General features: G+C 43.4%; 1 protein-coding gene across 1 annotated transcript; it reads left to right on the forward strand.

Annotated features, from left to right (window-relative positions):
* The first annotated feature begins 3,344 nt into the window (after positions 1-3,344).
* Positions 3,345-27,147, forward strand: LOC140740343 (E-selectin-like). The gene is made up of 8 exons (XM_073069494.1): positions 3,345-3,472; positions 5,544-5,651; positions 8,805-8,912; positions 11,447-11,554; positions 14,350-14,535; positions 21,707-21,817; positions 23,811-23,835; positions 26,734-27,147. The coding sequence occupies exons 1-8, from the start codon at positions 3,406-3,408 to the stop codon at positions 26,825-26,827; spliced, it is 807 nt and encodes a 268-aa protein (XP_072925595.1). The 5' UTR covers positions 3,345-3,405; the 3' UTR covers positions 26,828-27,147.

The following is a 27,147-nucleotide window of genomic DNA, read 5'->3' on the forward strand; positions in this document are numbered from 1 at the left end:
CTTTTAGGACCGAGATGAGGAAAAACTTCTTCACACAGAGAGTGGTGAATCTGTGGAATTCTCTGCCACAGGAAACAGTTGAGGCTGGTTCATTGGGTATATTTAAGAGGAAGTTAGATATGGCCCTTGTGGCTAAAGGGATCAGGGGTATGGAGAGAAAGCAGGTACAGGGTTCTGAGTTGGATGATCAGCCATGATCATACTGAATGGCGGTGCAGGCTTGAAGGGCCGAATGGCCTACTCCTGCACCTATTTTCTATGTTTCTATTATATTTTTTTATTTTTCTGTGTATGTGTGCAAGAAAATAAATCTCAGGGTGGAATGAGGTGAGATATATACTTCGAAAATAAATTTACTTGAACTTAGAGTTGAAGTTACTGCCACCAATCATGTTTCAACGAGATAATGGGACATGTCAGAGGCTATAACTGAGGAGTACAGATACTTTGGATGGGCATAGGGCTATACTTGGGCTTGGCAATGTAGAGGAGGCCACGTAGCAAGTACTGAATGAGATAGAACAAGGAGAAGGAAGTGCATGTGAAATTCTGCCTCACTGGAAGGACTGTTTACATCCCCTGAGGGTGGTGAGGGAGGAGGTGCAGGGACAACTGATGTATCTCCTACACTTGCTGGAGGAAGTGCCAGGAAATGGAGTGGGGTGGGTGGTAAAAGATGAATGGACCAGAGAGTCAGCAGAAAGAGGAGGAGGGGAGATGTCGCTGGTGATAGGATCTTGATGGAACTGGTGAAACGGTAAAGGGTGCATAGGCTGGTGGTGTTAAAGGTGAGGACCAAGTGAACTCCATCTGTTCTGCCTGGACGAGGATGAGAGTAGAGATGTGGAAAATGGAAGAAATACATGAGAGGTCTCCTTCAACTCCAGCAGAGGAAAATGGTGTTTCCTAAAGAAGGGAAATATTCTGAAAGAGAACAGCTTATCTTGAGAACATTTGTGGAAGAAGCAGAAAAACTGAAAGAGATGGTATTCTTGCAGGAGATATGGTGGGAAGCAGCTGTTAGTCTCCATGGGGTTAATGTAGAGATTGGTGAAAAGTTTGTCTCCTGAGATGGAGATATAGAAAAGGAAGAGGTCTCAGAAAGAGTCCAGAAGAGAAAAGAGTGAGGCAGGGAAAGGGAAAGAGAACAGGATACAGGAAGAAAGAGAGAGTGCAAAGTTACACGGCTGCAGATTGAAGAGAATTACAGGGAATCTGGAGTAGAAATAGACCATTCAGCCCAACAGATATCTGCTGCTTAAAAAACAGAGTAGTTCAAATGCAGGAAACCGAAATAAAAACAGAATTTCCGGAAACACACAGGAGGTCAGACAACATTGTGGAAGAGAAACAGAGTTAATGTCTCGGGGAGAAGATTTTTCAACAAAATGAAGGGAATGTGAAAATGTATTTGAAGGTGCAGAGAGACGAAGTGGTACAGATAACAAAGGGAGAGAGAGGAGACCAAGAGACACTGAAAGGTGAAAATGGTGGTAGTGCTAGCTGAAAGAGGGTAGGGAATTGGATTGAGCTGTCGAGCTTCCATCTGACTGTCTAATCAACAATCCCATCTTTCCTACCTCTGGGGAAAAAAAATGCTTCTCCTCGGATTCCTATTGGACTTATTTCTGTGACAAAACATACAAAAACTCTGAGATTTATTTCTTGCAGGCATTCATGGAAGAACAAAGAAATACAATAGAATCAATGAAAAACTGCACACAGAAGATGTTGGGGTGTACTTGATGATGGAAGCTGATTTCCTGCAACAGCACTCCTTGTAGATGTGCTCAACAGTTGGGAGGGCTTTACCTGTGATGGACTGAGCTGCATCCAATTATTTGTTACCTCACAAACGGAAACAACTCTGCCAAGTTCATTTCTAAGGAAATGCCTCCGGTCATTTTGAGCATTTTCTGTATGGTTTCAGTTCCTTTAATGTATGCAAATCTCTGGTTTTCTTTGCCTTCTGGTCAGGCTCCTGTTCTCCCATTGAGGGAACTGTACCAGGCTTGAACTGGTCAAAGTACTCAGGTGGTAGAAGAAGAAATCTTATCTTCAATCAGATTTGCCCTGCAAGTTAATTTTCATTTTGTAATCACCAAACAAACACAGAAAACCCTCATCATTCTGTCTTCCAGTTGACTGAAAGTTGGTGCCTCGTTATATCAAAAGTTTTATTAGTCCAGGATTGTTTGATTACTTCCCTTTGAGAACAAACAGCTTCTTGAACAAAACCAATTCTCCGTGCTTTTCAACGGATTTTGTTGTGACACCATGTGGAAAAATATTATTGCAATTGTCCTCCTATCAGGTAACGTACTCAGTGCATGTCGTGAATTTATCAAGTGATTGCAAGAATATAGACATAGATATTACAAATGCATTCAAAGCCAAAAGTAATTATCTAAATGGACATTGAACCCATGAACACTACCTCACCACTTTTTTTATTTCTGTTTTTCTTTTGCACTACTTATTTCAACTATTTATTAGTTACATAAATACCTACTGTAATTCAGCTTTTTTCTCTGTATCGTGTGTTTTATTGTACTGCTGCTGTAAAGTTAACAAATTTCACGACATATGCTGGTGGTATTAAATTAAATTCTGATTCTAAAGTATGGTATGCAGAATGAGATTGCAGGCATTTACAGGAAAGTAAAGACTAATTCATATTAGGTAATTAAACCTTACAAATAAAATGTAATAGCAGTGTAATGATTTGGTTTCAAGAATTGTAGCCAATTTCTTGCCATCTGGCATCTTCACCCCCTTCTTTTCCAGTCCTGATGAAGGGTGAAACTTAGAGTGTTGATTAATTTCTATCGATGCTTCCTGATCTGCTGAGTTCCTCCATTACTTTGTGTGCATTGCTTTGGATTTCCAGAACCTGCAGATCCTCTTCTGATTACAATAAATTTCATAGAGTTTACAAACACACTCCAGATGAAGGATCTCGGCCTGAAACATCAACCATACTCTTTTCCATAAATGCTGTCTGGCCTGCTGAGTTCCTCCTCCAGCATTTTGTGTGTGCTTCATAGAACTTTCACCCGGTTATCACCATTCTTCACATGTTTCACCTGTTTTCTTTCCCACACAGGTTGCCCCCCTGTTTCTGAAGGTGTATTCTACAAGTTCCTGAAAATATCCAAATCATTTGAAGAATCTCGACAATATTGTACCAGCGCGTTTGATGGACTTGCTGAAGTCCACAATTCACAGCAGCAAAGGGTTTTATCACGAGTTGTCGAAGACACTGCTTGGATCGGAGTGCTAAAATGTGGTGGAAACTGGTGCTATCCTAGCTCACTTAGTAGGGTATCCTACACCAACTGGGCAGATGGAGAGCCAAACAACTACAAATTCCTCTTCTTTGGCGGAGAAGAGAATTGTGTCGAGATGCTCAGTAGCCATGAATGGAATGATGAAGATTGTGATAATGAAAACTATTTTGTGTGCCAGAAATGTAAGTAGTGCTTTCCATAATCACAAAGATTGTTGGAGACAGGTTACACACACGTCATTGGGTTTAAAATTAAAACAAAATGCTGAAGAAACTCAGCGGGTAAGGAAGCAGCAGAGGGAAGTGCATGCTTGATATTTTGTGTTGAGACACTTCAGCTGGACTAGTCTCTCCAGCAGTTTGTTTTGTGTTTGCCCCAGATTTTGCCATGTGTAGTCTCATATCTCTGTCACTGGATTTCTTTATTTGGTGACTCTGTTAAGATCTTTCATCCATCTAGATTCTGATTCAGATTCAGACTCGGATTCACTTATCACATGAAAAGTGGAAAGTGTTATTTGTGTTAGCAACCAGTATAACAACCAGTCACACCCCATCTTCCCACCACCTTAACAGTGATAGAGTTTCTCTTGTCCTTACCTACCACTCATGAGCCTCCGCATCCAATATATCATCCTCCACAACTTCTCTATCTCTCTTACTTGCACTTTCTCTCTCTCTCTCTCTCTCTCTCACACACACTCTCTCTACCTCTCTCACACACACTCTCTCTACCCCTCTCTCCCTCTCTCCCCACCTCTCTCCCCACCTCTCTCCCCACCTCTCTCCCCACCTCTCTCCCCCCTCTCTCCCCCCTCTCTCCCCCCTCTCTCCCCCCTCTCTCCCCCCTCTCTCCCTCCCTCTCTCCCTCCCTCTCTCCCTCCCCCTCTCCCCGCCTCTCCCAATTCATCCCTCCCCACTAATCTCCCTCCTGGCACTTATCCCTACAAGTAGCCAAAGTGTGACACCTGCCCATTCACCTCCTCATTCAGGGCCCCAAACAGTCCTTCCAGGAAAGGCAACACTTCACCTACTAATCTGTTGTGGTCGTCCATGCTCCCAATCTCATCTCATCTCTCATCTCTCCCCTCTCCCCTCTCCCCTCTCCCCTCTCCCCTCTCCCCTCTCCCCTCTCCCCTCTCCCCTCTCCCCTCTCTCCTCTCTCCTCTCTCCTCTCATCCATCCCCTCCCCTCCCCTTCCCTCTAGTTTTCTGCTCTCTGAAAAAATAACTCGGATAAAGAGGAACTAAACTGTACAGAATTTGAAAAAAACATCTTGAGACTTGTAAAATGGTGATTCGAGATTCAAGACTACTTGGTAAAATGGGGTTAATGGGTGGACAGTACCTGTGTGTGGAAGCTGATATCTTTCTGTAGGTAATTGATGTCTACAAAGGATGATTTACCAATATAGCACAAATTGCCCTAAATTCTAGAATTTGAATTTAAATTCCTTCTGGGATTTCAGGCACCTGTTTCTGAATCAAAGGACTAGAATAATGGCTGCTTGAGTACCTCTCTCTCCCTGGTTAGTGAGTGAATGAGTGAGAGACAGAGATCAAACTGTAGGGATGGTGGCCTGTAGATTGTGTTCTCTGAGGGCTTCCAATTGCTTGGCAGGTGTGGGGGGTGATGCTCTCTGCTGGAATAAAGGGGGGGGAGGGTTGGTGCTTTGCTGCTGCTTGTGCATGGGAGGGGGAAAGGGGCTCGAACGTTTCCCTGTCTAACATTTTTATTCTGTATCATGGATGTCTGTGAAGAGTACGAATTTCAGGTTGTATACTGTATACATTCTCTGATGTATAGTTGTCCCGAGGCTGTTAGGTTTCCCAAGAATCTTGCCTTACCACTGTTAACACTGACTTGAGGTTTAGGATACGAGGTGATAGGAGTTAACTATCATGCCAAGTTATCCACTTTATTCACTTATGAAGCTGAAATCCTTCCATTCTGGTTGAAACTATCCCTGAACAAACAGGTTAGTAGGATGCTGGCCACATCCTCCACACGTTGAAGTGTGAGGGAAGGCAGTATCCTACATTACAGCGAAAGAACACGGGCTTGCCGAATTTCTAGAGTAAATGAGTTCTTGTTGGTTCCCTTGTTGATCATGCCAATCCACATTATTGTTTCATTAATGGATCCACCTCCGTCACTTGTATGATTTGGTGTAAGTAATCAAACTGCAAAGATTTTTGAGTGATTATATCAAATCTGATTGTTAACAATTATGCTTTTGCTAATGGTTTTACAGTTCATTGCCAAGAAACGACTTGTAACAGAAGAGGCACATGTTCTGAATTAATTGATGGTTTTAAGTGCAGCTGTAACCAAGGTTACTATGGTGACAAGTGTGAAAATGGTAAGAGAAGACATGTATTCAAAACTATAATCCCAGTATCTCTTGAGGCAATGATTCTTCAGTGTATATTTCTCTGTGTTGATGGCAATTGGCAAAGGCAAGTAACTGGATTGAATCTGGTCCTATCTACAGCTGGCACATATGTGCGTACACACCTTGTATCACGGAGTGGACACAGTGCTGCTGGGTTGGGAGTTAGAAGATTTAGATCTAGCAATGATGAAAGGACTTTTGTCCTGAGGTGCTTCACATTTGTTATTTATCATTAATGTAAATCTGTGAATAATTTTTAGCTTCTTTATATATCGTCACCGTTTTGTGCTGTGTCATAAGAACATAAGAAATAGGAGCAGGAGTAGGCCATCTGGCCCGTTGAGCCTGCCCCACCATTCAATAAGATCATGGACTCATCTCCACCTACCTGCCTTTCCCCCATAACCCTTAATTCCTCTACTATGCCAAAATCTATCCAACCTTGTCTTAAATATATTTGCTGAGGTAGCCTCCACTGCTTCCCTGGGCAGAGAATTCTACAGATTCACCACTCTCTGGGAGAAGTAGTTCCTCCTCATCTCCATCCTAAATCTACTCCCCTGAATTTTGAAGCTATGTCCCCTAGTACTAGTTGTAGGAAACAACTTTCCTGCCTGTACCTTATCTATCCCTCATATGACAATGGCAAAACGGTCTCATGACCATGATTGTTCTTGGCAAATCTTTTTAAAGAAGTGGTTTGCCTTTGTCTTCTCCTGGGCAGTGTCTTTACAAGCCGGGTGACCCCAGCCATTATCAATACTCTTCAGAAATTGTCTGCTTGGTGTCAATGGTCGCAGAACCAGGACTTGTGATAAGCACCGGCTGCTCATACGACTGTCCACCACCTGCTCCCATGGATTCACATGACCCTGATTGGTAGGGGAGTGGCTAAGTAGGTGCTACACCTTACCCAATGGTGACCTGCAGGCTGGCGGAGGGAAGGAACGCATTACACCTCCTTTGGTAGAGACGTATTTCCAATCCAACACCCAGTTCCCATGTGTTGAAGCTTACAAATAAGCAATGGTTTCAATAGAAAGGGAGAAAGTAAGGAATATATAGTCAATAGCTTCATTTGTCTCATCGGCCAGGGCATATAAGGTCTAAAGTTCATTTATTATCAAAGTAACAACCCCCATATCCCCCTCCCCCGCACCAAAAACAAAAACAAGAATTGGGCGAGAAACACAGAATATAGCAAGTAGAGCTAAATCTAGAAGCAGAAATATGGTTCTTACTCTAAAAATTGTGGGCAGCATATGCCTGCAGCACTAGCACAACACTTTACTGTACCAGTGACCCCGGGTTCAATTCCTGCCGCTGCCCGTAAGGAATTTGTACATTTTCCCTGTGACTGTGTGGGTTTCCACTGGGTGTTCCAGTTCCCTCCCACAATCCAAAGATGTACTGGTGGTTAGGTTAATCGGTCATTGTAAATTGTCCCGAGATTAGGCTAGGATTAAATCGAGGGATTGCAAGGCTATGTGGCTTGAAGGGGAGCCAGAGGAATCTCTGTGAATATGAGTGCTAAAGAACCAATTGCTTTTAATTACTCAAGTCAGGGCATGAAGAGATACAGAGAGAAGGCAAGAGAGGGGAGATGGATCAGCCATGATGAAATGGTAGAGCAGACTCAATGAGGTTCGATTGATGATGCCGGGCTGTACTCACTGGAATTCAGAACAATAAGGGGGATATCATTGAAACCTCATATCCTCGATAGAGTGAATATGGGAGAAGATGGTTCCTATGGTCGGGGAGTCTAGGACCAGAAGACACAGCCTCAGAATATAAGGACGTCCATTTCTTTAGCCAGAGAGTGGTGAATTTGTGGAAGTCATTGCCTCCACAAGCAGCTATGGAGGACAAGTCATTGGGTACATTTAAGGCAGAGGTTGATAAGTTCTAAGAGGTTGATTAGTCAGGACATGAAGGGATACCGGGCAAAGGCAGGAGATTGGGGTTGAGAGGGAAAATGGATCAGCCATGATGAAGTGGCGGAGCAGAATGGCTTAATTCTACTCCTGTATCTTATTGCCTTATTTCGAAATTTGGCGATTAGAAGTTTTCAGAATAATTTTTGCATCGATGTGTTAGTTTAAGAATTTTACTTCTATAGGGAACAATGATGGTGAGTAACAAATCCACCACAATGGGTTAGATTAACCCTTATGGCATCAAAAGGGTCAGATTGACCATGGAGCATTTCTAGATAGGTTGACACAACATCAATGGCCAAAGGGTCTGTACTGTGCTGTACTCTTCTGTCAAGTTCCAGTTAATTGTCATTCAACCATACACATTTATACAGCTAAATGAAACATTGTTCCTCTGCAAAACACAGCACATATAGTCGCACAGAGTGCATACAGTCACAAAGTAATATTAGCACAAGTCCCTGAGTGGCATGGACTGAAGGTTGACAGGTTGATATAAAGTGCGAGATGCACGTGTACTTAAGACAGTATGTCACTGACACTATTATCATAAAACAAGCAGTCGTAGAAATGTGTGAAACAGCAGCAACAAAAGATGAAAAGTGACCAGTGCAGGATGAGAGGGTCATGGCGCGGAGGAACATCAGACTCCCTCGTAGAGACGGAAGCAAGAGGTTAGATATAGGAATATCAACAGACCATCGGTGGTGCGACTGAGTGGCACCGTGAGACAAATCATTCTCAATGCAGAAGGACTCCGCCAACAGCGCTAATCGGGAGTCAGCATTAAATAATCATAGAACACAGAAAGTCCATGCCAGTCACAATTATCTTGACAAGATTAAACAGAGAAGACAAGGACTTAACAGCTCTGGTTAAGACGAAATTAGAAAACACAGGAGCTCGAGAAACCCAGAAGTCCAATTGTCTATGGCAAGCCGCAGAGGCCCGCAAGGCTCACAAAAGAGAACATGCCCGTGAGTTGGGAGGTGGTGCGGAGGGAGCGTTAGGGCATTCAGGGTGTACATGGGTGCTGGGTGACAGCAGAGTGTTAGGAAGGGCCTAGGTTCTATATCTGGATTAGATATACAGAACAGGCTAATCCTATGCAGTGCTCTAACACGAACACTTGCTGACTGACGTGGGTTCAATGTGAAAATTTGTACTGATGTCTCCGCAGAGAAATGCAAATCAACAACCTGCAATGGAAGAGGCACGTGTTCTGAACTGCCTACTGGGCTCAGGTGCACGTGTGACCAAGGTTTCTATGGAAACAATTGTGAAAACGGTAAGGCATGGAAAAGAAAAGACATAAAATATGTTCCCATTACGGCTGGATAACTGGTTGGAACACAATTCCATAAAGCTTAGTGGACTTTAGCTCCCATTTCCACACGGGCATTCTTCATCACCGACTCTGCTGAGTTACTGGGAGATTGTGTGCAGTCTCTCAGATGAAGCTGGTTAGTGCCCCTCCGGACAGTCGCACTCACCCACACGGCCCAGCGGTGACTGGGACTCTGTCTCATTGATGTCCCTTTCTCTAGCTGCGAATTTCCTGCCTTTGCTCTGACTAACCTGGCACATCCCGTAGATCCCAAAAGCAGAATCGGCGGAGACTTTGCCTGTGTGAGGCAGTCAGTTTCAAACCACTAACTGAATGGAAGCTACAAATCCCACACTATTTTCTCTTTGTAACCATTGCCTTCATTCCAATTTAACATTGAATATTACAGCACAGTACAGTACAGGCCCTTTGGCCCACGGTGTGCCGTTGGCCCTTTAACATATTCCAAACATAATTCAACCCTTCTCTTCTACGTAGCCCTCCATTTTTCTTTCATCCATATGCCTGTCTCAGAGTTTCTGAAATGCTGCTAAAGGATCTGGCTCTACCACCACCTCTGGTAGGTTGTTCCGTACACCCACCACACTCTGTGTAAATAAACTATCCCTGACATCCCCCCTGTACTTTGAAGTGTTGGGAGAACTTTGAAATGTTCTTCCAACACTTCAAAGTTATGCTCCTTATATTGGCCATGAGGCTGACTGGTGGCGCAATGGCATCAGCGCCGGACTCCGGAGCGAAGATTCCCGAGTTCGAATCCAAGTCGGGCCACCCTCGAGCATGCTTTCTATCTGTGCCTGGTTAAGCATCGAGCTAGCCACTCGGCTCGTAAATATAAAAAAAGGGTCGAGTCAGGAACGTTCATACCATGACCCAGTTAATCCGAAAGGAGACCAATCCTGACACCATGCACCAGACAAGAATGGCTGACTGTCTGGTGCAACACACTAAAAAAAAATTGGCCATTTCCATCCTGGGAAAATGTCTTTGGCTGTCCACTCAATCTATACCTCTTGTACACCTATAACAAGTTGCCTCTCATCCTCCTTCGCTCCAAAGAGAAAGGCCTTAGGTCTCTCAACCTATCTCCATAAAATATGCCCTCTAATCCAAGCAGCTTTCAGCTTACTTTACATTCACCAATAGTTTTAGTTCTTACATATTTACTTAGGTTGTTGATTAGAGCAAGCAACATTACAAAGAGTCCCAGAATGGATTACAGGATTCATAAACTTCCATTTGTCTACCATCAGGCTTCTTGTTAATATTGTTTCTTGTAATCTACATGCTTTGAGGAACACTAATAAGCATTCCCTGCTTGGGTATATTTTGCTTTGTATTTCAATAGGTAGCTTCTATTCTGTGATTAATCTCATAAACTTTCCAGCCACCACTATACAAAAAAAATTCAAAGTTCAAAATCTGAACTTTGAAAATGTTTGAAGCCTGCCTGCTCACAGCAACAACTTGCAACTGATTAGGCCTGTTGTCCAGTAAGAAGCCGAGAGATTTACAGTCTTCCTGATGGGGGATGGAAGTGTTTAGGGACAGGATGTCCATAGTGAAAATAAGGCAATGAAAGCCAGATAACTTTAATTATTGAGGTGATGGAGAGAATCAACCTCCCTCCACCTTCTTATTCTGGCTCATGCTCAGTTCTTTCCCATACAGAAGGGTCTCGGCCCAAAACATAGACTGTTTATTCATTTCCATAGATGCTCCCTGACCTGCTGAGTTCCTCCTGCATTTTGTGCCCCTTGCTTGACAAATTACAATTCAAGTTCAAATTTATTGTCCTTCAACAATACACTTGTATACAGCTGAACAAAACATTGTTCCTCTGGGGCCAAGGTGCACAACATAGTAAATATAGTCACAGTACATATAGTTACGATCCAGCACGCACAGTCACAAAATAATATCAGCACAAGTCACTGAGTGTCATGGCCTGAAGACTGACAGGTTGATAGAAATTGCAAGGTATATAAGACATATAGGCCTCCGTTAGTCTCAATAGACCATGGATTTGCGCCTTGGAAAGTTTCCAGGGCACAAGCCTGGGCAGGGGGTTTTTTTTATGGAAGACCAGCAGTTGCCCAAGCTGCAAGTCTCCCCTCTCCACGCCACCGATATTGTCCGAGGGAAGGGCATATAAGACGTATATATATGACATGTATATAACCAGTATAATGTTACAGGTATGATTATAATAAAACAAGCAGTTGTATAAATATGTGAAACAGCAGCAATAACAGATGAAAAATGACCAGCGCAGGATGAGAGTGTGCCCGTGAGTTGGGAAGTGGTGCGGAGGGAGCGTTAGGGCATTCAGACAGGGTGTACATGGGTGCTGGGTCTAGGTTTTATATCTGGATTAGATATACAGAACAGGCTAATCCTATGCAGTGCTCTAACACGAACACTTGCTGACTGACGTGGGTTCAATGTGAAAATTTGTACTGATGTCTCCGCAGAGAAATGCAAATCAACAACCTGCAATGGAAGAGGCACGTGTTCTGAACTGCCTACTGGGCTCAGGTGCACGTGTGACCAAGGTTTCTATGGAAACAATTGTGAAAACGGTAAGGCATGGAAAAGAAAAGACATAAAATATGTTTCCATTACGGCTGGATAACTGGTCGGAACACAATTTCATAAAGCTTAGTGGACTTTAGCTCCCATTTCCACACGGGCATTCTTCATCACCGACTCTGCTGAGTTACTGGGAGATCGTGTGAGTCTCTCAGATGAAGCTGGTTGGTGCCCCTCCAGACAGTCGCACTCGCCCACACGGCCCAGCGGTGACTGGGACTCTGTCTCATTGATGTCCCTTTCTCTAGCTGCGAATTTCCTGCCTTTGCTCTGACTAACCTGGCACATCCCGTAGATCCCAAAAGCAGAATCGGCGGAGACTTTGCCTGTGTGAGGCAGTCAGTTTCAAACCACTAACTGAATGGAAGCTACAAATCCCACACTATTTTCTCTTTGTAACCATTGCCTTCATTCCAATTTAGAACAGTGAACAGTACAGTACAGGCCCTTCAGCCCACGGTGTACTACTGACCCTTTAGCTTACTCTGAGGTCAATTTCACCAATCCCATGCACATAGCCCTCCACTGTTCATTCATTCATGTACCGATCCAAGAGTCTTTAACTTGTCCCTAATGTATCTGCTTCTACCACGACTCCTTGGCAGCATGTTCCATACACCCACCACTCTCTGTGTAAAAAATCTATCCTTGACATTGCCCCCCCCCATACTTTCTTCCCAACACCTCAAAGATATGCCCTTATATTAATCACTTCCACCCTGGGAAAAAGTTTCTGGCTGTCCACTCGACCTATACCTCTTACCATCTTGTACACCTCTATCAAGTCACCTCTCATTCTTCACTCCACAGAGAAAAGCCTTAGCTCTCCCAACCTATGCTCATAAGACATGCTCTCTAATCCAAGCAACTTCCTGGTTAATTTACACCAATGGTTTTAGTTTTTACATATTTATTTAGGTTGTTGATTAGAGCTACCAATATTCCAAGAGGCCCAGTATGGATTCATAAACTTCAAATTGAATATCAACAGGCTTTTTGCTAATGTTGTAATTTATGTCCACTAGGGAATGCTACCAAGCATTCTTTGCTTGAGTAACACATTTTTCTTTGTATTTCAATAGGTAGATACTATTCTGTGATTTGTCTCTATATTTTTAAGCCTCACCTGCCTCTATACCCCCTCCTTCACTATCACTCAGGGCCCCAAACAGTTCTTCCAGGTCAGATGACACTTCAAGTCTGATGAGGTTGTCTACTGTATCTGGTTCTCCCATTGTGGCCTCTTGTATATTGGTGAGACCCGACCTAGATTGGGAGACCATTTCGTCGAGCGCTTTCACCATAAAATCTTGCTCTTCTGGTGGCCAGCCATTTCAATTTTACTTCTCATTCCCATTCCAATGTGTCAGTCCATGGTCTCCTTTACTGTCACGATGAGTCCACACTGAGGTTGGAGGAGCAACACCTTATATTCCGTCCTGGTAGCCTCCAACCTGATGGCATGAATATCAATTTCTCAATCCTCCAGTAATTACTCTGCGTCCTTTCCTTCATGATTCTCCACTCTTGTTTCTCTGTCACACCGTTTCTTCTTACCTGTCCATCACCTCTCTCTGGTGCTCCTCTCCCTTCCCTTTCTTCCATGGTCTTCTGTCCTCCTATCAGATTTCCCAGTCTCCAGCCCTTTATCTCTTCAACCAATCAACTTCCCAGCTCTTTTCTTCACTTCCGTCCCCTCTTCCGGTTTCACCTCTCAGCTACCACCTTGTACTTCTTCCTCTCCTGCCCCCATCTTCTTATTCTGACTTCTCCCCTTCCTTTCCAGTCCTGATAAATGGTCTTGGCTCGAAGTGTCGACTGTTTATTCCCATCAATAGATGCTGCCTGACCTGCTGAGCTCCTCCAGCACATTGTGTGTATTACTCTACATTTCCAGCATCCACAGTAACGCTTGTTTCTAAACTTTGAAACCTGCCTGGTTATAGCAAAAACATTTGCAAGCATAGGATTACAAAATTAATCTTTAAGTGCTCTGCATTCATGACAAGAATAACTTTGCATTTCACTTCACTGATGACAGTTTGTTAATCTCTGGGTCTAAGGACTTAATATGAGTAATTGGGATGAGCATACACAGGTACAAAAAGTAACGTGTTGATATTGGGCTGTCAGAAACAATAACTCTATGATCCTATGCGTCATTAGACCCTGGATTGAAATCAAGAAACAAAACCATCATTTGAACACATCAGTAAACAGGATGTGGCTCAATGCTTGGGGTGCAACCTTTGGATGTGACTTTAAAACAAGATTCTGTTTACTTGCTTGTGTGGGTGTGAAAGGTTCCATGACACACACTCATGGAAAAGAAGAGGAATTCTCCTTCATTTTCTGGCCATCGTCAGTTCCTTTCTCAGTCCAGTATGGTGGTGTAATGATTGGCGTAACAATTTACAGCACCAGGATCTGGGTTCAATTCCCGCCACTGTCTGTAAGGAGTTTGTATGTTCTCCCCATGACTAAGTGGGTTTCCTCTGGGTGCTCTGGTTTCCTCCCACAGTCCAAAGATGCACAGGCTAGTAGGTGAATTGTTCACATTAGTATGATTGGGTGGCGTGGCTTGTTGTCCCAGAATAGCTTGTTACCACACTATATCTCAAAATAAATAAAACAAAATGAAAATTTACTTTTATGTTGCAATCTTTTCTATAATATCAATGGTAATTACACTTTAAACAGTTCAATCAGCCACAAAATTCTTTGGGTCCAAATAAAAGCTTCCTTATAAAGACAACTCCTTTTTCTTTGCTTTTTTTTTCTCCAGTTACAGTGTGTCCAGGTTTTACTAAACCAAACAATAGCCAAGTTAAATGCGAAGACTTGCACGGAGAGAACCACTTCCAGTCTGTGTGCACCTTTACCTGTGAACCGGGGTTTATTTTGAATGGAACCATTTCAACTACATGCCAAGCATCTGGCGTGTGGGCGGCTCACAACACAGTCTGTCAAGGTCAGTGTGTTGGTCTGTTTAGCCAGCCTGTGGCATTTGGTGAAGTGAATTTACCTGTTTCTCCAGTGTAAGAATATGGTGGCATGATTGCACGGCCGTTAGCAGATCCCTACAACATCTAGGCCATGCCGTCTTCTTGCCACTAATATTGGGCGGGAGTTACAAAGACCTGAAGTCCCACCTCGTTGTGGTCCGTAAGGAGTTCGTGTGATCTTCCCGTGACCCTGTGGGTTTCCTCCAGGTTCTCTGATTCCTCCCACATTCCAAAGAGGTATGGGTTAGGGTTAGTGAGTTTTGGGCACACTGTGTTGGTGCTGGAAGTGTGTTGACACTTGTGGGCTGCCCCCAGCACAATCCACACTGATTTGATTTGATGCAGATTATGCATTTGACTATATGTTTGGATGTACATGTGAAAAATTAAGCTGATCATTAAGTTCTATTAATAACATTTTTGTATAGTTAATAAAACTGTATCATTACCAGCACAGCCTTGTAGGTGTCTGTAAAGTTAAACATCAGACCTGGCACGAATCTCCTGACTACTGAATAGTGGTAAACCCTGCTTTCCTATATGTTTCTGAGACCTTTTCTACCTACTGTGGAAGTGGAATTGGAATTAGTTTATTAATCTCACACGTTTTGCATATTCAACCAAAATGCTGGAAGAACTTGGCAAGTCAGTTAGCATCTATGTAGGGGAATAAGCAGTCGATGTTTTGGGCCAAGACCAGTCTCAACCTGAAACTTTGATTGTTTATTCCCCTTCATAGATGCTGCCTGGCTTGCTGAGTTCCTCCACCATTTTGTGTCTGTTGCTCCAAATTTTCAGCATCTGTAGAATGTGCAGAAGACAACACGCTATGCAAATACAAAAGAAGAAATAATGATAATGCATAAATGAGCAACACATATCAAGAACATGAGATGGAGAGATCTTGAAAGTGAGTACATTGGTTGTGGGAACATTTCAGTGATGGGGCAAGTGAAGTTGAATGAAGTTATCCCCTTTGGTTCAAATGCCTGATGGTTGAGGGGTAGTAATTGTTCCTGAACCTGCTGGTGAGAGTCCTGAGGCTCCTGTACCTTCTTCCTGATGGCAGCAGTGAGAAGAGAGAATGTCCTGTGGTGGTAGAGGTCCCTGATGGTGGATGCTGCTTTCCTGCGACAACGCTCTGTGTAAATGTGCTCAATGGTTGGGAGGGCTTTACCCATTACTTTTGGTAAGGTTTTCAATTCAAGGGCATTGTTGTTTCCATACCAGGCTGTGATGCAGCCAGTCAATATACTCTCCACTACACACCTATAGAAGTTGGTCAAAGTTCTGAATGTCATGCTGAATCTTCGTAAGGAAGTAGAGACACAGCTGTGCTTTCTCTCACTCACCCACATACTAGAGGCAATTTAAGGTGGCTACCAACCCACAGATGATCGAGAGGAAACTGGAGTACCTGAAGAAAACAGGTGCAGTCACAGAGAGAATATCGTCATTCTCGCTGTAATCTGTAACCATCTGGAAGGAGGTACAGGAGCCCTAGATCCCACACCACCAGGTGCAGGAACAGTTATTACCCTTCAACCATCAGGCTCCTGAACCAACGTGGTTAACTTCACTCACCTCAACACTGAACTGATTCCATAACTTACTGACTCACTTTCACGGACTCTACAACTCATATTCTCAATATTTGTACCTATTTATTTATTATTATTTCTATGATTTTGTTTTTTTTTCTTTTTTGTATTTGCACCATTTGCTGTCTTTTCCACATTGGCTGTTTGCCTGTCTTTGTGTGCAATTTTTCACTGATTCCATTGTGTGATTTTGTCTTTACTGTGAATGCCTGTAAGAATATGAAGCTCAGGGCAGTAGAGGGTGACATATGTGTTCTTCGATAGTACACTTACTTGGATCTTTTAACTTTGAATGTACAAACTTCACACAGACAGTATCTTCAGTGTCAGTATGAGCAGGGACAAAGAAAAAGGAGAGAAAGTCTGCAGAGGCTGGAAATCTGAGCAACACACAACAAAGTGCTGGGGGAGCTCAGCAGGCCAGGAAGCATCTATGGAAAAGAGTACAGTCAACTTCTCGGGCTGAGACACTCCATCAGGACTGCTGAAAGGTCTCGGCCCAAAACGTCAACTGTACTCTCTTCGATAGATGCTGCCTGGCCTGCTGAGTTCCTCCGGCACTTTGTGTGAGTTGTTTCAAAGAAAAATTATCAACTTTGTTCACCATATACGTTTACACCTGTTAGGAATTTGCTGTTGTGCCTTGGCAACAAAAATCAACAATTACACAGACTAAAGAATTATATAAAATATAGTTAGAAGTACAAAATGTGTATAAATGCATAAATGCCACCATATATTTACAATGTAAAGAGTGTTATAAAAAATGGATTAAAGTGTTTATAGTGTAGTGCAGTGACGGGGTAATAGAGGGGGGTGGGGGAATAACTAGAATGGTTGATCAGATGAACTGCCTGGGGGAAGAAACTTTTAATTTGGTGTGAAGTTTTTGTTTTAATAGCCCTATAGTGCTTTGCAGAAGAGAGCTTTTGGAAAAACCCATTTGGTGGGTGGGTAATGATATTTCCTGCTCACTTCTTTTATTCTGGACACATTCAAGTCCTGCAGTCTGAAAAGCTAAAATGATACTCACTGAATTTAAGAAGTGATGCTTGGCACAGCTTCATTGATGTTAAACAATTGCAAAGCACTTAATCTCCAAGCCTTGAAAACTCATGCCACATCTGGAGTATTACCTACAGTTCTGGTCGTCCCATTACCGGAAGGACGAAGAAGCTTTGGAAAAGGTGCAGAAGAGTTTTACCGGGATGTTGCCTGGATTAGAGGGAATGAGCTATAACGAGAGGCTGGACAAACTTGTGTTGTTTCCTTTGGAAGGGCCAAGGTTGAAGGGAGATCTGATAAAAGTTTATACGATTATGGAAGGCCTGGACAGAGTAGACAGATAATATTGTTTTGCTTGGATTCAAATATCTAATACCAGCGGGCATACACTTAAGGTGAGAGGGGGTAAGTCAAAGGAAATGTGAATGACAAGTTTACACAAAGTGGTGAGTACCTGGGGTGGTTATTGAGGCAAATGCTTCAGGGACTTTTAAGAGACATTTAGATAGGCATGTGAATATGAGCAAGATGAAAGAATATGAACATTGTGTAGACAGAAGGATTAGTTTGATTACTAATTGAATTGGTTGGGCACAACATTGTGGGCTGAAGGACCTGTTCCTGTGCTGTACTGTCTATGTTTGATGTCCCATGTTATATGTTCTTCAATGTAAGTACAATCAAGAAATAGGTATGACCATCCCTGTGGATTTTCACGCTTTTCTCAAATTTCACCATCGAGGGCGGAAAATGATCTCGGTGCCTGTTTGTAAAGCCAAATGAAAGTAGCAGTTTAGTAGGATTCTGTCTGGTTTTCAGTTTAACAATCCTCGTTGTAAAAAAAAAACCCAACATGATCCATACACCTAGAAGTGAAACCTGAAGTGAAAAGACAGATTTAGGAGGTTTCCTTAAATAGACACTTGCCCACCGCGTAAAGCAATGACATCAGTATATTTCAGTGCCCTCTATTCATGAACTGGTTTCGATCCAACCAGTGAGGATTCAGGAGCTGAAGTAAGCTCAGGTTTCATTGTTATTCTATGGTACGCATGTATACAGCTAGATGAGAGCAAGGTGCAATACACAGCACATATAGTTACGATAGCACACGCAGTCACAAAAAATAATATTGGCACAAGTCCCTGAGTGTCACGGCCTGTAGGTTGATAACAAGGGATGTTGTCCTGGAGCCACGTTTCTGCGAGAACAAGCCATAGCAGTTCCTTATCTTGTGCTGGATCTGCACAGACAAAGGCAATCCAGCTTGTCTTCCAGGGAGCAAACACTGGAGGGTAGCAGTGACGGAGAGCCAGCCTTCAGGGGCCAGCCCCCAACCCAGAGCGGATTCCAGACTTGAGTTAGAAACCTGAACTTGATAAATTAACTTGACACTTACATTAAGTTCCAGGGGCAGTGCTTCACTCTCAGAGATGCTGTCTTTTGAATGCTCCAAGTTAGTTTTTCAATGTGCCTGTGCATACGACAATAAACCTGACCTTGTCGTTGATTCAGCCATGTTGAATTGACCGTTCTTCTTCTTAAGCCCATCACACCTGCTGGGGCACAGACCACAGACACAGCCCACCAGAGTTCCCACCACAGACTGGCTCCTTGCGCTCTGCTTGCACCACATTCTGCATGTCTTCCAGGAATTAGATCTTTGGAGATTCTGCTAGTGTTTCTGTAGCCCTGGGTTCTTACAGGATGGTATTGCTAGCCCCCATGCCCAACCCTCCTCCTCTTGCTCCCGGGCTTGGGACCATCCATGGCAGAGATGGGAATTGGCTGTGCCTTTTCCTATACAATAGCAGTGGCGACTCTACAAAGGGTGGGATATCCTGGTGGCCATTTTAATTCTACTTCCCATTCCCAACCCAACATGCCCTCCTCTATTGCCATGATGAGATTACACTCGGGTTTGAGCAGCAACATCTCAGATTTTGTTTGGGTAGCCCCCAACCCGATGGTATGAATATAAATTTCTCTAACGTCTGCAAATTTCTCCTGCTCCCCTTTTCTCTTTTTCCATTCCTAATTCTTGCTCCTCTATTGCCTCTTCTATTCTCCTCACCTGCCCATCACCTCCCTCTGATGTCTCTCCTCTTTCTCTTTCTCCCATGGTCCACTATCCTCTCCTATCAGATTCCTTCTTCTTCAGACCTTCACCTCTTCCACCTATCACCTCCCAGCTTCTTACTTCGTGCCTCCTTCCCCCACTCACCAACCTTCCATCTCATCTGATCTCACCTATCACCTTGTACTCCTTCCCTTCTCCCATCACCCTACTCTGGCATTTCCTCTTTGCCGCCATCTTGAAGCAGTGTCTCTTGGAGACATCCTTGACAGTGGGGAGGGTTGCTGGATCACAGTGCTTTCAGCAGCAGGGGCACAGGCTGTACTCTCTGCCTGGGACCTCCTACAGCAAGGACTTGCTTAGTTTTGATGATCTTTGGGGCTGTGTGGTTTGATATGAACACGTTTTATCCTGAGCCCCCATCTTTGCAACCCATCGCTCAGCTCCACAGTGAGAATCCTTTAATATTTTCCATGATTCCCAATGGGAAGAGAAAGCAGAGGTGATTTCTACCAACACCCCTCACTGGGGAACTGCTTAGGCCACGTTTTTTTTTGGCAGCAGACAGCACGGAGACCACACGAATGATTCTTTTATTGGTAGTTTTAGCGTTATTGCAATTTTTTTTCTGAACTTTCCCAACTAGGCATGGCATTGAGCATAACATGCCAAATAAGAGTGATCTCCAAATTCCACATGCCTGCCCGTTATCACAAGGAGCCAACCACAAAGGAAAATGGAGTTGAAAATCTAATGTTTTTAAAAATTCTTATTTAGAGATACAGAGTGGAGTAAGCCCTTCCGGCCTTTCAAGCTGCACGTCCCAGCAACCCCGACTTAACACCAACTTAATCAGAGGACAATTTACAATAACTAATGAACCTGCCAGGTATGTGTTTGGACCGAGGGAGGAAGCCAGAATACCTGGAGAAAACTCACGCATTCTGCGGGGACTCCTTAAGGAGGAGGCCGGGATTGAAATCCAGCTTCCAAGAGGACCACAACCTTATCATAGTTAGGAGGCCTGTGTGTCTCAGTGACCCGGGGAGTTATGTTGACCAGAGTCAGGGCTTTATGGTTTGCCTCTTCGCAGGGTCACCCATGCCAAATCGGTCAAAGGGTATAGGCCTGACTAAGAGTGGTCCACCAGTCCTCCAGGTTTGGGGGGGGGCGGGGGGGGGGGTTCAGCTCAGGACTAACAACACTGACTGTTAAAACAAAACTGTTACGGAAACAGCAACAAAGATTCCTTCTACTTCCGAGTGCATCGATATTCCTGAGTCTCCACCCGAGACTTGCACGACTGACAGTAGTGAAAACTGAGAGGAAGCTAATGACACGATGAAGGAAGCTGTGAACACCGCCAGAGAGGGAGGACTTTCATTGCTGCCCTAAACACCAGCGGTGTAACAGGCAATCTATCTATCTATCTGAAACGTAAGCTCATCACTCTCACCACTATGCTACCATGATGCCCCACTGTGCCTGGGCAGAAAATCCTCTGAAATCTGACTGTTCTCCCTCAGAGGCTAAGCTAGTGCACTGGCTGGAAAATTCATTTGCCAAAGGCGGTGGGGGGGGGGGGGGGGGGGGGGCAGGCTAGCGGTGCAGCCCTCGCATGGAGTAGCGGTTAGCGTAAACGCTTTACAGCTGACCAGGATTCAATTCCTGCCGCTGTCTGTAAGGAGTCTGCAAGTTCTCCCCTGACCGTGTGGGTTTTGTCTGGGAGCTCGGGTCTCCCTCCACATTCCAAAGACATAGAGTCAGGATTAGTGAGTTGTGGACATGCTTTGTTGGCCCTGAAAACATGATGAGACTTGCGGGTTGCTGCCAGCTTCTCGTTGGCACAAACTAGCGCATTTCACCTTATGTTTTGATCTATATGTGACAAATAAAGCCAATTTAAGCTCAGAATCAAGTTTAACATCACTGAAGTGTCATGAAATTTGTTGTTTTGCGGCAGCAGTACTTTGTAATGCATATTGTAATTTGTAATTTATTAAGAAATACATATGTAATTAAATAAGTTGTACAAAAGAGAACAGAAAAAGAAAATATTAATGTAGTGTACATGGGCTCTTTGTCTATTCAGAAATGTGATGGTAGTGGGGAAGGAGCTGTATCTAAAAAGGTTGAGCGTGTGTCTTCAAGTTCCCGTACCTCCTCCTCGATGGTAGTGATGAGAAGAGGGTTGCTCTGAGTGATGGGGGACCTTAATGACAGATGCCACCTTTCTGAGGCCTCACTTTTTGAAGGTGCCCTTGATACTGGGGAGGATAGTGCCCATGATGGAGCTGGCTGAGTTTACAACCTCCTGCAGCTTTCTCTGATTCTGTGCAGGGGTCCCTTGATACCAGATGGTGATGCAACCAGTTAGAATGCTCTCCATGGTACATCTGTAGAAATTTGTGAGTGATCTAATCTACTGTTGTTTTCTATGCTGTGGATCTCCAGATGCTGTCAATTACCACAATCCGATCCTCATCATTATTCCTGTGCTGGCAGGAGCAGCACTTCTTTTAATAATACCAGTGATCGTTTGGAGATGCAGGAGAAACCATAAAGGTAACTTATGTTGAAACCATAATGGTGTTCAGAAGACTCCTTAGTTAGTCCCTCAAGTTGAGTCTGACCAGCTTATACTTCCTGTGCATTGCAAACCCTGACCTGTGGTGCTAAACCCTCAACTTGTCAGTTTCCTGACAGATGGGTGATGTTAACGTCACCCTCAATATTTCCATCATATTGAAGCCTTCAGATTTAATTGCCAGCAAGTTAGTAGTTCTGGAAGGTCCATGGAGAGGAAGCTGGAATGGTTTAGGGAGTGGGATCTTGATAGCTGCAAGGTTCATCATCTGCTCATCTTGCAGGGCTCCAGTGTCTGTGAATCCACGAGTCCTCTGAAAACAGAAGACCAAAGACCACAAGACATAGGAGCAGAATTAGGCCATTTGGCCCATTGAGTCTGCTCTGCCATTCAATTATGGCTGATCCTTTCTTCCCCCGCCTCAGCCCCATTTCCCAGCCTTCTCCCCGTAACCTTAGATGCCGTGTCCAATCAAGAACCTATCAATCATTGCCTTAAATACACCCAACGACCTGGCCTCCACAGCTGCATGTGGTAACAAATACCACAAATTCACCACTCTGAAATGGGGTGAAAGGATTGAGTTTGTGTGTGTTGGCAGGAGGGAGGGAGGGAGGGAGGGGGCTTGTTTCACTGTTGTTGTTTTGGGTTTTCTGTTCCATTGTGTTCTGTGTGGTTCTGCTGAACATGATGGGCACGCTATGTTAGCGTGGGAACGTGTGGCGACGTGTGTGGGCTGCCCCCAGCACATCTTGGGTGTGTTGGTTGTTAATGCAAACAACTCCTTTCACCGTATTTTTGACGTACACGTGACAAATAAATCCACCATTATGTAAAGTCACATCACCTCAGCTTTGTGTGTCTGCCGGAACCTGGTATCCCTTCACCCTCTTGCTTACTGAGAATCTTCCTTAAAAATATTCAAAGTCTTTGAGTTTCTAAAGCTCATATTTAACTTTGACAAGTGTCAAGTGCAGCATTTTGCGAAGTTAAGTCGGGGAGAAGCTGCACCATAAATGGCAGGGCCCTGGAGATTGTTGTAAAACAGAGAGACGTAGAGATACTTTTCTGAAAGTGGAGACGCAGGTGAAGAATCAGTCAGGGTACTGACCACAAAAGTCAGGATGAAAGGTTGCAACTGTAAATAATATTGATGAGAATGCATTTGGAGTACAGTGTGCAGTCCTGGTCACCCAGCGGCAGGAAGGATGTGCACCCTCTTTGACAGGATGTTGTCAGACTGAGGAATAAGTTATAAGGAGAGACTGGATGAGCTGATAACAGGGGGTGACCTAGAGGGTAAGGTGAATTGTCACAATCTTTTCCCCAGGAAAGTGGAATCTAAAACAGGAGCTTTAAGGTGAGATGGGAAAGGTTTAAAGGAGATCTGAGGGGAAAGATTTTCACACAAGGAATGATGAATATGTTGAATGATTTGCTGGACGAAGTGGTAGAGGTGGGTACAATTACAACGTTGACGGGTACAAGGATTGGAAACATACTGTGCAAAATTCTTAGCCACATTCAGTATGTATGTCTTTATAGTTATCAAATAACACTTAATACTACAGAGCTGAGTACTCTTACTTCTGTTTCCCGACCACCAATATACAGTACCGTCCAAGTGCCTTAGGCACCCTAGCTATATACAGTATGTGTATCTAAGACTTTTGCACAGGACTGTATGTGGTCCTGTCACAGATGGTGAAGGTCCTTAATGAAAATGCTACCTTCTTGAGGCATCGCCTATTAACAAGATATGTTTGTTGGGACTCTGGAGGAAGGACAAAGGCAGAATCTATGGCAAATTTTAGAAATATCAATAATTATGGGAGAAGTTTGGGAGTTATAGGTGAGTTAGTGTAACCAGGTTGGGACAAGGTGCAGGAGGCAGACATTCTGAAAAATAGTTATTGTTGCCACGAGATGATCCTCAGGATAATAATTTCCTTTGTTTTTCACTTACTTTAGAACAAGCCGACACCACCAATGACCAGTGAGTATTGAAAACATCTCCGGCCTTTGTTTCTTCATGGTTGCAAGCAGTTCAATGATGGTAAAATGACTGGGACTTCTGTAACAGTGTCAGATAACTTTAGACAGAAACAAAAGGAATGTATCACTGAGGTTAAAAATTATCAGAATAAATTCCTCCTTTGCTGTATTTGGAAGAAATCAGGTGCTTTAAAAACACTGACATTAATGGAACCCCGGAACACACACAAAATGCTGGAGAAACTCAGCAGGTCAGGCAGCATCTATGGAGATGAATAACCATTCGGGACTGGAAAGGAAGGGGGCAAAAGCTAGATTAAGAAGGTGGGGGAGGGGAAGGAGTACAAGCCGGCAGGTGAGGGGGGAAGGTGGGTGGGTGGTGGGGGGGAGATGAAATGAGAAGCTGGGAGGTGATAGGTGGAAGAGGTAAAGGGCTGAAGGAGAAGGAATTTGATAGGAGAGGTCAGTGGAACATGGGAGAAAGGGAAGGAGGAAGGACACCAAAGAGAGGTGATGGGCAGGTGAGGAGAAGAGGAGGGGTAATAGATGAGCCAGATGGGGAATGGAAGTAGAGAGGAGGGAAAGGGGGGAGAAATTAAAGAAAGTCGGAGAAATCGATGTTCATGCCATCAGGTTGGGGGCTTCTCAGATGGATTGTGAGGTGTTGCTCCTTCAACCTGACAGTGGCCTCATCGTGACTGTAGAGGAGGCCATGGCCCGACCTGTCAGAACGAGGATGGGAATTGGAATAGAAAGTAGAATTAAAATGGAGCCAAGTTTCAAATTTGCTTTCCCACCAAATTCTGTGGCAAATATAACGTAGTCCGGCTACTAAGGTTAAATGTCCAGTGGCTTTTTGCAAAATGAGATAATCGAGCAGTTTTTGGGTCATTGATAAACAAATTTTTAAGCTGTACAGGGAAAAGCTGGGTTTGGAGAATAAGGTCACAGATCTGTCTGCTAAATGGCATACCCTTGGTCCATATTGTTAGGTAATGCACTCAAAGACTTAACAGAAGAGATAAACAGATAGTGTTAATCTCCCTCGATGATGAATATATTTACAGGGGGCCATTTGTGACCTCATTCAGACCAAGGTGGGGGGTGAGGAAGAAAGAGCAGCTATTTATAAATACTGGAGTTTTGATCACAATTATGTGAGGCAATGCCAGGGGGGAAATTAAAGGAATATTTCTGTGAGGAATGGTCAGTGGCGGAGTAGAAGTGAAATAAAAATCTTAATCCTTTAAGAGTGAACATCATTCACCTTCTCTGCAGGTAGGGTTGGGAGAGAGCAGCGTGTGGGGAAGGAAAAAGAGTTGTGCAGAGGTGAAAGATTTGGTGAGCTGTTGGATTACCGTAGATTCCGGACTACAGAGCGCACCTGATTAAAAGCCGCTGGCTCTAATTTTAGAAATAAAATCAATTTTTTAATTGTAAAGGCCGCACCGGATTTTAGGCCGCACCGGATTTTCAGCCGCAGGTGTCCCATGTTGTAATATGAGATATTTACACAGAAAGATATTACACGTGAGGATTTTTTTAACTTTTAATTAAATCCATATGGTAACAAAAACAAATACATATTGCAAATGCTTTTTTTCGAACCGTGCCCGTAACGCGGCTACTTTTAAATATACGTTGCGTATACTTCTTTACTGAACAACATTCCAATATCTCCTAACGACTGGTAAAAAATATATATACTGCAGCCTACCAGGAAAAGTTATTGATCACCTTTAACTTAAAAGCAGCGTTCGCTCAGATCCAAAGCCGCTCGCGTAATGCGCTCCCTCCCTCCGTCCCGTTTCATCGCAAACCGGCATTTTCCCACAAGACACCGCGAAACCGGGTGTGACGTCATAGCATCCCGCGATGTAGTACAGAAAACAAATATAGTTAAAACTCTTCTAACTTTAACTAGAAAATGAATTACTAAGCGAAAATATTATAAACTAAGTAACTGCCATAAGGCAGCACAATGCTTCGAGTGTTTTCCATGTTGATGAGGGTGAGTACAAATGACTGATTTACAATAATTTAATTGTGAAAGTGCGCTTGATTTATCGTACAATTTCATTGGACCTCTGTGAACTACTCATCAATTTTATTGGTCTACTGTTATGAGGCAAAATGTTTACGAGGCGGCATGAAAAAAATCATGTATTAGCCGCTCCGGATTAAAGGCCGCAAAGTTCAAAGCTGTTCAAAATGTGGGAAAAAAGTAGCGGCTTAAAATCCGGAATCTACGGTAATTGACAAAGAGAACTCTTACTGGATGGTGTTTGATAATTAAGAAATTTTTAAATGATGGAAGTGTTCAAAGTTTCAAAGTAAATTTATTATCAAAGTACATATGTAAATATCACCATATTCTACCTTGAGATTCATTTTCTTGAAGGCATTCTCAGTAATACAATAGAACCAATGCAAAGTGACACATAAAGTAAAATGACAAACCAACCCAATATGCAAAAGAAGACAAACTGTGCAAATATAAAACAACAATAATAATAATAAACATATAATATTGAGAAGATGAGTTGTAGAGTGCTTGAAAGTGAGTCCATAGGTTGTGGAATCAGTTTAGTGTTGAGATGAGTGAAGTTCAGGGTCCTGATGGTCGTGGGGTAATAACTGTTCCTGAATGTGGTGGTGTGGACCCTAAGGCTCCTGATGGCAGTGGTGAGAAGAGAGCATGGCCTAGATGGCTGGGGTCCCGGATGATGATTGATTATTCTTTCCTGTGGCGTGCTCTTTGTAGACATACTCACTGGTGGCGAGGATATTACCTCTGATGATTTGCCTGTGTGCTTGCATTAGATTAAATGAATTTCCTAACCTGTTTGCTTACTTTTTCAAAGAAATAAATGAACTTATCTTTACAATTCACTTCCAGTTCAACTCCACAGGGGACGGCAGAAGTTTATTGCGTGATACCACATGATGACATGTATATCAACACTGACATCGCTCAGCGGGACTTGAAATAGCAATGAATGACATCATTCAACAGAAATCTGTCGGTTTCTCGTGTTGAAATTTGTGGTATTAAATCAAATTGTGTCTTTAAAATGAATGTTAAACTGCTTTTTACAGCTGTTTGTATTTACCTCAGTGTTTATTTGATAGAGAGGGCAACCTAGTTAAACTTTGCTAATGTTAAAGCTGGGAGCTTTCTTAGGAATATGACGAGCATTTGTTAATTTTGCTAGTAGTAATTTGCAGGCTATGATTTGGAATGAAATTGGAAGAAAATACTGGAAATAAATGTGGAGAATATTTAAGGGAAATGTTGATTGGAAAGGAAGGG

This window comes from Hemitrygon akajei, chromosome 16, assembly GCF_048418815.1.
Source record: "Hemitrygon akajei chromosome 16, sHemAka1.3, whole genome shotgun sequence".
Classification (NCBI taxonomy): domain Eukaryota; kingdom Metazoa; phylum Chordata; class Chondrichthyes; order Myliobatiformes; family Dasyatidae; genus Hemitrygon; species Hemitrygon akajei.